Raw genomic sequence first — 11,888 nt, 5'->3', positions numbered from 1 at the left:
ATCAAGAAATTATTCAGTGATCAATCAGCTCGTAGGAGGCAACTATCTAGGAAAGATATCATGCACCAATCTATCCATCCTGGTGTGGTGCTGTGGGTTAATGCGCTGGACTGAAAGGCCACTTTAAACCTCAAAGTAGGAGGTTCTAGCTCACAAGCTGATCCTCGGAAACCCTATACAGGATCGCTATGGGTCGGAACTGACTCGATGGCCCTTAACAACAACAGCAACACTCTATCCGCCCACCAGGTATTTTCTTCCTTTGATTTTCTGTTGTTATTGTTAAGTGCCATCGACTCTAAGGAGCGGCTAATGAGTTTGAATGCCAACCTTGAGGTTCAAACCGACCTTGCGGTGGAGTGTTTATCTTATAGCGCCACCCCAGGACTCCGTGTTATTAAGCCAAAAAGTCACATCCAATGAGCCCACTGCAACATTAGCTATTACCCTAAGGTTTTGCCTAATTGGTTTTTTTTTTTTTTTTTTTTTTCCTTCTCTTTATGGACTGTTTATATTTGAGCTTTCTTTCAGGGAAACTCAGAGAGACTTCCTTCTATCTTAGGAAAGAAAAGACGGGTAGTTACTTGACAAATCTCTTGTTATTGTTAAGTGCCATTGAGTTGGTTCTGTCTCATAGTGATTCTGTTTCCTAGGAGTGAGGGGGGCAAAGTTTGAATCACCAACCTTGTGGCTGGAAGTACCATCATTCGTGTCAGAGCCCCTGCAAGAGTGTGTTGATTGGAGAAGCAGTCTCCAGTTAAGATATTTGCCTCCTAGCTCCATAAGAGCACGGTGGTTCTGTAGGATAAGCACTGAACTGCCAACCACAAAATCGGTGGTTGGAGTCCAGCATCCATTCTATGAGAGCAAGATGATATTTTCAGCTCCTGCGAACATTGCAAGGTGGGATGGAGAAACTTTTGGCCTACCTAAAGTGGTGCTGTAATTTCAACATTAAACTGTGAACCACACAGTCGACAGTTCAAACCCACCAACTGCTCCTCAGAAACCCTATACAGGGTTGCTATGAGTCAGAACTGACTATATGGTAATTAATAACAACAACAGCTTCATTTAAGGGATATTCTATAGCAACTCATATAAGACTAGTAGCTAATAGTTACCAGTAAAAGACGTGCTGTCAGGTTCCAACTTTGATAATCAAATAAATGTTTTAACATTTTTAGTAAAGAGGAAAAATTAATTGGCCTGAAATTTTATTTCTAGGGCATTCTTCCATCTCCTTAGTTTTTGTTTATTTCTTTTTGGTTACTTAAAAAGAGCAACCTCTTGGGTATCTTATAAAGGAAAACCAGTCTCATAATCTGCACAATAGAAAGGATTACATATTGAGTAAGATAAAATCTTTTTTTATCTTACTCAATACTGATGAGGGAAATGACTTATCCTATATTCTGATATTAGACTAAGTAACCTAATAATAACATAATATGAAAACATCTATTAATATATATATAATATCACTTAAATTGTTCACTGTTTCTCTTTTCTAAACTTTCTATTAATTTAGACAAACATTAAAACATGAATAAAAAGTTTTACATTACTTCAAAATTGTATACATACAGATAACATTTAGCAAATAGACGGTGGAAGGCTCAGCGTACTCTTTGATAGTTAATATTTTAGACATTTACACATGAGTATGCAATTATTACCATAACTTCACACATCATACAAACTAGTTTAAAAGATAAATATTTATCTACCCATATGTCAGATGAAGAAATTAAGGAGAAGAAAATTGAATAACTTAGTTCAAGATAGCTAATTTTGCTAATGAAATTGTCTTTACTCATTCATTGTATGTTCCCCTATTATTTCTTTATTCAAACATAAATATAAGTCATTGCAGAACTGTAGCAATGTTGTGATTTTAGCAGCAGAAATCAATTTTCAATTAATCAACACACTGAATCTAAGTCACATATGAGATGCTTTGACATATAAACAATGGCAAAGCAATTGTGTACAGTTTAATTCAAGTGGTAAAATAATACATACATTCTGAATAATAATTAACAATGCAGAACCAAGATACAATCTAATAATACTCATAAACATTTCTAAAATAAAACAGTTATGCTATTATTAGCCTTATAAAATTTCCTTGTATAGAAAGCTTGACTTTAGATTATCAAGGGGATGGTACATGGTCCTTTCAATTTGCCACCCAAAAGTTAGTTATGAATACAGACACAAAGGATACATAGACACATACAATAAAAAAATATCTATTAAGGACTCCAAAGAGGGAAGCTTACCCTGACTGGAATGATTTGTATATAGTGATAACTGACTGAGACTATTTGTCTATGGATCCAAACAAATATTTTGGTTAATGCTGAGACATTTAAAAGCCCTCAGTTATCATTTACATATTAAACTTACAATAGGAAAATTTTATCTCTTGATAGATCAGAATTATTCAGATGACACTGAACATTTTCCATAATCAAGAACATATTTTCTTTAAAAACTATCTGGAATGGGCAACAGCAAAAGGGATGTATCAGGGCCCCCTAGTGTTTCCTAGATACATCCTCTGCCCCGATTCTCTCGGAGGAGGTATATCTGCCCAGCATTTTCTTTAGCGCTGCTGCCACATCTTTATTCCTCAAACTATAGATAAGTGGGTTAAGCAAGGGAGTGAGGATTGTGTAGAATGCTGACACAACTTTGTCTTTCTCTGGTGTGTGATAGGAACTGGGCAATACATTGGTGTAGAAGGCTGCCCCATAGAAAATGCTCACCACTAGAATATGGGAAGAACAAGTTGCAAAGGCTTTGCGTCGACCCTCAGGAGAATTCATCCGATGAACAGTAATCAGAATCTGTGTGTAGGAGACAGAGATGATGGATATAGGAATGAACAGCATCAGTACACAGCAGGAATACATGAGGGTTTCATAAAGAGATGTGTCTATACATGAGAGCTTCAGCACAGCTGGGATCTCACAGAAAAAATGATTGATTTCTCGGGACCCACAATAGGGAAATGTCATGGTGACAGGCGTCAAAATAAATCCATCCAAGGAACCACCAAACCAGGATCCCATTATCATAAATAAGCAAACCTTGCGGTTCATGAGAACAGGGTATCGGAGGGGATTGCACACAGCCACATATCTGTCATAGGCCATGAGGCCAAGCAAAAAGAATTCTGCTCCAACCAATGTCACGTAAAGGAATATCTGAACTGCACAGCCAAGGAAGGAGATAGTCTTTTCCTTGGATAGAAGGTCTTGAAGCATCTTGGGAACAATGATGCAGATGTACACCGTGTCCATGATGGAGAGTTGGTTGAGCATGAAGTACATGGGTGTGTGGAGACGAGAGTCCACATGAATGAGCAGAATCATTACCACATTGACTGCTACAGCCACCACAAAAATGGAGAAGACCACTGCAAAGATAACCCCAGGGAATAAGGGATGGGTGATGAGGCCCAAGAGGACGAAGTCAGTGGAGTTCTGATAAATGACCCCCATGTTCATATCATACCATAGTTCCTAGACTGTTGAGGAAGAAATTTAATCAGTTAAGTAATAATCCAGTATTAGGGACAGTCTGCCATGAACACTGTCAGTCACAGTGTGTAATAAAAGAAATAACACCAACTTTGACATCAGAATCACTCTGAATTATGGCTTCACTACTAATTTTCTCTGTGATATTAAACATAAGAATTCATGTCCAACATAACTTGGTTTCATCATCTGTGAAAAGATCATCATAAATTTATATATTTAGACTTACCTCTTTAGGTTACATGTGAGTGGTAAAAAAAATTGTTTATAGTTTCAGATTCTGCTTAATTTTTTTGAGCTATCTTTTATACTTATTTTCTAATTTTATCACTTAGTTTGAAAGTTTCTTGTGCATTATCCTCCATATTGTCTTGTAATTGACATGTCAAATTTGAATTCATTTCTGCCATTGCACTGTTCAAATTATACAAAGATTGCATATGTATTTCAACAAATTGATAGCACATAAAATCTGGTTAATAAATTTTGATAATTTGAACTAGTTTTGACTAGAGTTATTAAACAACCCTCAGGCTGGTGGGATTATCATGAACTAACTTTATTTGAGGGTCACGGTCGCTGGGCCTTATGGTTAGATATACGGTAACCAAGTAAAGCGTGAGTTAGAGATAGATCACTTAAGTTAAATACTTGGAGTCTACTTTCTCACAGGCTATTTTGGATGATCATAAATCTCAAATGATAACCATAATGAACTAACTATGCTCTACAAACAGAGCTTTGGATTCATCATCATGCTTGCATTTCTAATTGATGCTATCGAGTATACAAAATTTTATGATTTAATATTGCCTAATGTCCTGGTTCAAGCTCACTAGCTGCTCCTTGGAAACCCTATACGTACGGCTTTTCATACACACATATCGCTATGGGTCGGAATAGACTCGACGGCACTTAACAACAACAATAACAATGTCCTGTTGTGGTGCTCTGGTAGCATAGTGGTTACAAGTTAGGCTGCTAACCTCAAGGTCAGCAGTTCAAAGCTACCAGTTGTTACATCATAGAAAGATGAGGCTTACTGCTCCAGTAAAGATTTATAGCCTTGGAAACCCTATGCAGGGTCACTATGAGTCATAACCAACTCAACGGCATACTACCACCACCACCAATATCCTGGTGTGGCACTGTGAATGAATGCACTGGACTGGAAATTCAAATTGAACTTCAAAGTTGGTGGTTCATGCTCACCAGTCGCTCCTCAGGAATCCTATACAGGGTCTCTATGGATCTCAACTGACTTGACAGCACTTAACAACAACAACAATGTCATTCAATGGACTTCTGGTGTGGCACTGTAGGATCAGCACTGAACTGCAAATCACAAGATTGTCATTTCAAATCCACCAGCTTCAGCTGCTCCTTAGAAACCCTAGGTAGGATCATCATGAGTCAGAAAGGACTTAAGAGCACTTAACAATAACAAACAACAAGTATCATCCAAAGGAGCCCTTTGAAGTAGTGATCACTGGGAAACTCTCTGGGGAAGTTCTATCTGCTCTATAAGGTTGTTAGGGGTCAGAATTGACTTGACAGCACAAAACAACAACATTCAAAGTAGATCTGGTGGCCTGTGGTTAAGTCCAAACTCAGAAGCCTCTTTGCAAAAGAAACATGTAGCAGTGAGCTTCTGTAAATTAAAACCAAATCAGTTGTCAAGTTAGTTCAAACCCATGACAACCATAGAACTGGCCTAAGTCTATACAAGGCTATAAATGCTGGTGACTTCATATCTGTCAGAATAGAACTTGGTCTCAAAGGCTATTTGGAAGTAGATCCTCAGGGTTTTATTCTGAGGTGCTTCTAAACTTTAAACTTTCAGCTGACAGCTGAGTGCATTAACTGTTAACCCAACTCAGGCATTTACTTGTAAGATAAAACTAAGTTGTTTATATTTTATAGAAAAATATCTTCACTTTTTGTTGATTTCAGAATGTCTGGTACCACAATAGCACATAACATTTTCATTTATAAACTACTTTATTATTCTTTTATATTTTACATTTCCCTTTAATTGACATATTATAATATGCTTTCGGATGAAAAGTGCTGCCCACTTTATGAAATAGTATAAATATTAGTAATATTTCTACTGCTTCCACACCTGCCACTTTTTAGGTTTACCTGTTATAATCAGACATCCCAGTAGTAGAGAGAAAATTAAGTCAAATAGTTTTTCTGCTTCACATGGATGTTAATTCCTAAATTATTTTTAATCGTATATAAATTAACTTTTTTTGATCTAGTCACCTAGTACTAGAAATAATAAACAGAAACATTGTAGTTTCATGATTAAGCAACTCAGTGACATTATACTCATGTTTGCATATATAATGTCTAACTTGACAGAGAACAAGATCCCCTTAAATGTGAACTTTGATTCTAAACTCAACTTTTGTCGATACCCATTTTTTGTAGTCTAACTATGGGTTAACATGATGAAAAAGATCTTTACTTTTTAAATTTCTCCTGGCCACAGATCCACAGATTATGTTACCTTGCTATAGTTTAGCTAAAATTAACCAACAACAACAAACAGAAAACTTGTGGTATAATACTGTAACTTACATGCAAGGATCTTTTGAAATAATGTAGTAGATGAGCATCAAAACAAAATTAAGAGTCAGATAAATTGAGTTAATTTCCTGGCCATAATAAATGTTAATTCAATATAATCTTGGACTTTCTCCCCAAACTCTCTGAGCCACAGATTATATTGAGATTTTATAACGTACAGTAACACTTTAAAAGACAAATGAGAAATTTATAATAACAAATGAAAACATACTATACAATACAAAGTAAAACGCCAATGCCATACATATATATGTAAATAATTTTAAAACTTTTGGTAAATGTTTAATATTTCCCAATATCTAATTTAAACAACCTACATATTCAATTATCATTTATGAAAATAAAACATAAATGTATTTTGCTTTTTAGATATTATAAACTCAGGCATTCCTAGTGTAGTTATTTTAGCATATTCTATTTCTTTCTCAAAATGTCCTTTGATTTGACAGAAGTGGTCTTTAGTATCAATTCTCAGGAAAAAATGTGTTTATTTCATTTGATTCTACAGAAACCAAAGTTATGGTTTGAGGACCATAAATATGTTTGACCTAAAAACTATAAGAACATAAGGCAGAAAAGATGGACACTGGATAAAATAGGTACCACTGTTTTTTGAATAAATATGTCTAAAACTTATTTTTAATTGCACAATTCCATACATTGTCAAGAGAAGATGATATCTTTATTACATCCTAGCATTTGTAAACATTCTATTTTGTTAGGGGTACATCTCAGGAGGAGTAAGGATAGTTACAAATTGCTTCCTCTCACATTACCTCATGTTGCATGGTGCATACATGTTTTAGAATGCATTAAGGAATAGAATGGCATTCTTTAAGTCAAAGATAATACAAATGCTTCACTTAGTTCTAAACTTGATTTCAACTAAGGATTACTTCTATTGCTTACTTCAAGTATAGCTTTCTCTAGAAAACCTTCTTGAGTAGAGAGTATCACATATATGTAGAAGTGTATATACTTAATATAGTAAAATAAAACAGAACAAAGAAGTATAATAAAATGAACTATGAGAACTGCATGCAACTAAAAATGTAATGACAAATAAAAAGATTTCAGAAAATACAAGAGGATTTGTGAATAGAAAAATATTTACATTTAATGGAATTAACTTCTCATTCAGTTTATACTGAGAGGAAAAACACCACCCAGCTGCTCAGAATCCTATACATCCACATCACAGGGAAACTTCTAAGTAATCTTTTTAAAATCAGGATCAGCTGTGTGCCCATTTGTTGTCTATACATGCTCCCTTAAGAAACACACACTTTCAATTCATATTTATGAACTTAATGTCTTTCTTATCTGCTGCTAAGCAGCCCCACTATAGTTCACACACTAAACTACTGACAAGAGAGCGTGCTGACCAACTGATGATTCAATGAGCAGATAAAAACATGCAGCATGTTACCAGGAGCTACATTTGTATTTCTGCAAAAGAAACACTGTTTGCACCTTGGCTGAAAAATTGGCTTTTCACTAGAAGATTACTCACCCAGTCCCTCTGTAGGAGAAAAGATTGCAATCTTGTATAACTATGAACAGTAATGATCTCTTTCCTACAGGTGACTATAAGTTAGAATTGACTTTATGGGAGTAGGTATTTTTGTAATATAAGTTTGCAGAGGCAAAATTGTTCAAAAAAATAATAGCCAGCCTGAAATCAGAGAAACAATAAGTGTTGAAAAGTATGAAGGCAAAAGTAAAGTTGCAGACTATTAAAGAATGCTGAACTCATTTTGATGCAGAGGATTTGGGTACCTAGGGAGGTGAGGAGTGAGGAGAATGAAAAGAGACAAGGTTTAAAGTAGTTTTATAAAGCCAGTTGTTTTGAAATGATGTTGGAAAAAATAGATTTCTTTTCTCGACAGATCCCAGGAGACTTCTCTTAGATAGTGAGTCACATCACTAATGAGAAACTTCGATGGTAGTGGTCAGAGAGGTGAGTCACATGGGCCAAGGATTTTCTGAGAATTTTGTCAGAAATTTCCTTCAGCAGCACTTCCCCGGGGGGGAGGAGAGGTGGGGAGGGGAGATGAAAACTGAAAAACCATAGAAAGTATCTTTTAAATCTAATTTATGTTGTATTTTACTATTTTATTGGCTGTCAAAATGTCTACACTTATTAGGTTTTACATTTATTGTGAGGAGTAGGTTGTTGTTAAATGCCATTCACTCAGTTCTGACTCACACCAACCTTGTATAGAGTTTCCAATGAGTGGCTGGTGGGTTTGAATCATTGACCATGTCTAGTGCTTATTCTGTAGTGCCACACCAGGACTCCTAGAGAGGGGTCTTCTGGAAAGAACCAGGTATTCTGTTAGACATATTCTAACAGTAGGGAGGTAGTACAAATAGTTAACATGTTATTGATAGTTGAAAGGTTTGAGATTTGAGTACACCCAACAGCAATTTGAATAAAAACGTTTGATGATGATCTATATCCTAAACATCAGTCATTGAAAACTCTATGAAGCAGTTTTACGCTGATACACATTGGGACTACACAAGTTAGGGTCGACCTAACAACACCTGATATGGTTCAGGTTTGGTGCCTAGTGTACAAGAGTAAGTTAAAAAGTTTTGCTAAAATGCTTAGTAACTTTTGTTAAATAAAAACCTCAAAACATGAAGCTAATGTTTCCTGATAAAACCTCCATCATCTAAGTGATGTCTCAAAGCAGTCTTTCCATCTTTCTAACTGAAAGCAAAGTATACCAGAAAGATGTTTACCTGTGCTCTATTGACTACACAAAGGATTTTGATTGTGTGGATCATGACAAGCAATGGACAACATTGTAAAGTATGAGTATTCCTGAACACTTAATTATGCTCCTGAGGAATCTGTATATAGACCAAGAGGCAGTTGTTCAAACAGAACATGAGAACATTAAATGGTTTAAAATTAAGATAGGTATATGACAGGGGTGTATTCTTTCACCATACTTAGTGAATCTGAATGTGCCCATAACAGTCCTGATAACAATTATTCACCATTGTATCACAAGAGACCTATCCTCATTTCCTTTCATCAGCCCCGCGTAGACAGATTGAATACTACTCAGTGGAGTTTCTACCTTCCTCCATGCCCTCTGGATCTAGGTTCCCTCTTGAAAGCTTGTAAGCCAGTCACTTCTTGCCTTTGTAGCCACCCTCCCACCTCCACCCCACTTTGGGTAGCCAATGGCCAAGTTGCCCATCCCTGTCTATTCTGTGTATGGAGGGGGTGGGAATTATCCTTACTGTAAAGATTTGTTCCCTCTTTTGAGCTACTGCATCCATAGATGTATATCAAGTTCATCAAATTGTGTCAGATTATTCTTTTTTTCCTCTTCTTTATTCTAGTTGAGCTCTGATCATCCAGTCATTGAAATCAGGTCAAGTGGGTATTATCTGCAAGTGTGGATGTTCTTGTGCATATGCCCTCTCTTCTTATCAGCTGGACACTTCACTCTCCACTGTAGTCCTCTGTGGCTATCTCACTGACTCTGGGACAAACAGTCCCCAGGCCTTGCTATACTGCTGGTCTCCACCAACCACGTCACCACCCAGGTTCACAAGAGTCTATTGAACGTTGTAAGGCTTAGCTTGCAACTTCATTGCTGGTTTTCCCTCACTTTCCCTTATCAGTGACAAACGTGGTCAACAATCAGAGCATGTATTCCCATTGAGTCTTAGTCTTAGAAAGGGGTTTGCTGAGGGGCCCAAACATTTGCCTTAATGTCTCCTGGGCACACTACTTGCTTGTTCTTGTAGTAATCAGTCGGTGTACCTATATTGTTTTGTATTTTTTCGGTCTTTCTTTCAAGAAGTATCTTCTGTTCTTCTAGCCACTCCAGGTTGGTGTATTTGTCCTTTCAAGTGGAAAATTCCCACCTCTGATGATTCTGGATGCTGTTCAGGATTCCACCTATAGTCTTATGTAATGGAGAGGCTCCACAGGAAGCCTTCTTCACTGGACACATTGTAGCCCCATTTTGAGTATTCCAATCAGTTATAGGCAAAAAATGGACTTACAAGCTTTCTATGGTAATATTTCTGGCTATTGTTTTGGCTCCCCCTCCAGTGTCTCTTTTATAATGGTATACAAGGGAAACCAAGATTCAAAAGACAGCCAAGCATTTTAACATTACTTTCCCCCTTTTGCCCATTCCAACCATTTCTCAATACGTATATCCCAGAGCCCTGTTGTTCTAAGGTTTGTTACCTCTGTCCCACTTAGCCCATGCAAACCTGCCTAATTGCTATCCCATCTGTTTTGTTCTTCCATTCTCCTCCCCCTTCTTGTATATTGTCCCTCTCCGCAGCCCCCAAACTATCTGGTATCTATTCCCTGCCCTGTGCCCCACCTTTCCCTCTCTCCCCTCACCCCACCACCAAATCCAAGCAAGCAACAAATAATCCAAATTTTTATTAGTCTTTTACAGTAGAGGTCCTATGCAGTATTTCTCCTTTTGTGACTGACTAATTTCACTCGACAAAATGTCCTCAAGGTTCATCCAAGTTATGTGATGGATTGCAGCTTCTTTGTTATTTTTCAAGGTAGCATAATATCCCATTGTGTGTAAACAGTTTTTTACACATTCTTCCATTGATGGGCACTTTGTCTGTCTCCTTCTTTTTGCTATTGTAAATAGTGCTGCTATGAACATTGGTGTGCATATTTCTACTCATGTTATGGCTCATATTTCTTGTGGGTACATACCAAGTAGAGGAATTGCTGGATCATAAGGTATTTCTATTTCCAACCTTCTTAGGAAACGCCATATTGCTTGCAAGAGATGTTGGACCATTTTGCAGTCCCACCAGCAATGCAGGAGTGTCCCAGTCTCTCCACATCCCCGCCAGCACTTATTTTCCTCTACTTTTTTGATCTTTGCTGTTATTGCTGGTGTGAGATGATATCTCATTATAACACCACTCACCTGTCAGTTTGTCGTAGTGTGGTTGCTTGTGAGTTGCTATGATTCTGAAAGCTATACCACCAGTATTTTAAATAACCAGCAGGGTCACCCATGATGAACAGGTTTCAGATGAGCTTCCAGACTAAGACAGACTAGGAAGAAAGAGTGACGAACTACTTCCGAATATTTAGTCACTGAAAACCTTATGAATAGCAGAGAAACACTGTCAGGTATAGTGTCGGAAAATGAGCCCCTCATTTTGGAAAACACTCAAAATACGACAGGAGAAGAGCAGCCTCCTCAAAGTAGATTTGACCATGATAACACGAATGGAGTAAAGCTCGTTGGAGAAAAGCCCTCCGGACCTTCATTTGCTGAGGGGACACAACTCAAAATGAAGAGAAAAAGATGTAATCATCCATTGAAAATTGGAACATGGAATGTACAAAGTATGAATCTAGGGAAATTAGAAATTGTCAAAAATCAAATGGAATGTATAATCATCGATATTTTAGACATTAGTGAGCTGACATGGACGGGTATTGGCCATTTTGAATATGACAACCACATGGTTTACTATGTTGGGAATGAAAAATTGAAGAGGAATGGTGTTGCGTTCATTGTCAAAAAGAACATATCCAGATCAGTTATGATGTGCAATACTGTTTGTGATAAGATAATATTCATGTGCCTACAGGGAAGCCCAGTTAAGATCACTACTATTCAGATTTATTCACCAACCACCAAAGACAGTGAGGATGAAATAGCAGCATTCTACCAACTTCTTCAATCTTTTTAAAGTGTTGAAGAGCAAAGA

At 37.0% G+C, this 11,888-nt stretch overlaps 1 protein-coding gene across 1 annotated transcript; it reads right to left on the bottom strand.

Moving 5' to 3' along the window:
- Positions 1–2,543: 2,543 nt before the first annotated feature.
- LOC102823956 (olfactory receptor 2T2-like) lies at positions 2,544–3,518 on the bottom strand. Its single transcript, XM_006877093.1, has one exon. It carries the CDS (start codon positions 3,516–3,518, stop codon positions 2,544–2,546), a length of 975 nt encoding a protein of 324 aa, XP_006877155.1.
- Between the last annotated feature and the right edge of the window lie 8,370 nt (positions 3,519–11,888).

The sequence above is a fragment of the Chrysochloris asiatica genome, unplaced genomic scaffold (assembly GCF_000296735.1).
Source record: "Chrysochloris asiatica unplaced genomic scaffold, ChrAsi1.0 scaffold00441, whole genome shotgun sequence".
In the NCBI taxonomy this organism is placed as follows: domain Eukaryota; kingdom Metazoa; phylum Chordata; class Mammalia; order Afrosoricida; family Chrysochloridae; genus Chrysochloris; species Chrysochloris asiatica.
The sequence above is the reverse complement of the archived record's forward strand: the minus strand, read 5'-3'. Positions and strand labels throughout refer to the sequence as shown.

Coding starts and splice junctions, on each gene's coding strand:
- LOC102823956 (XM_006877093.1), bottom strand. CDS start 3,518: ATGAACATGGGGGTCATTTATCAGAACTCCACTGACTTCGTCCTCTTG.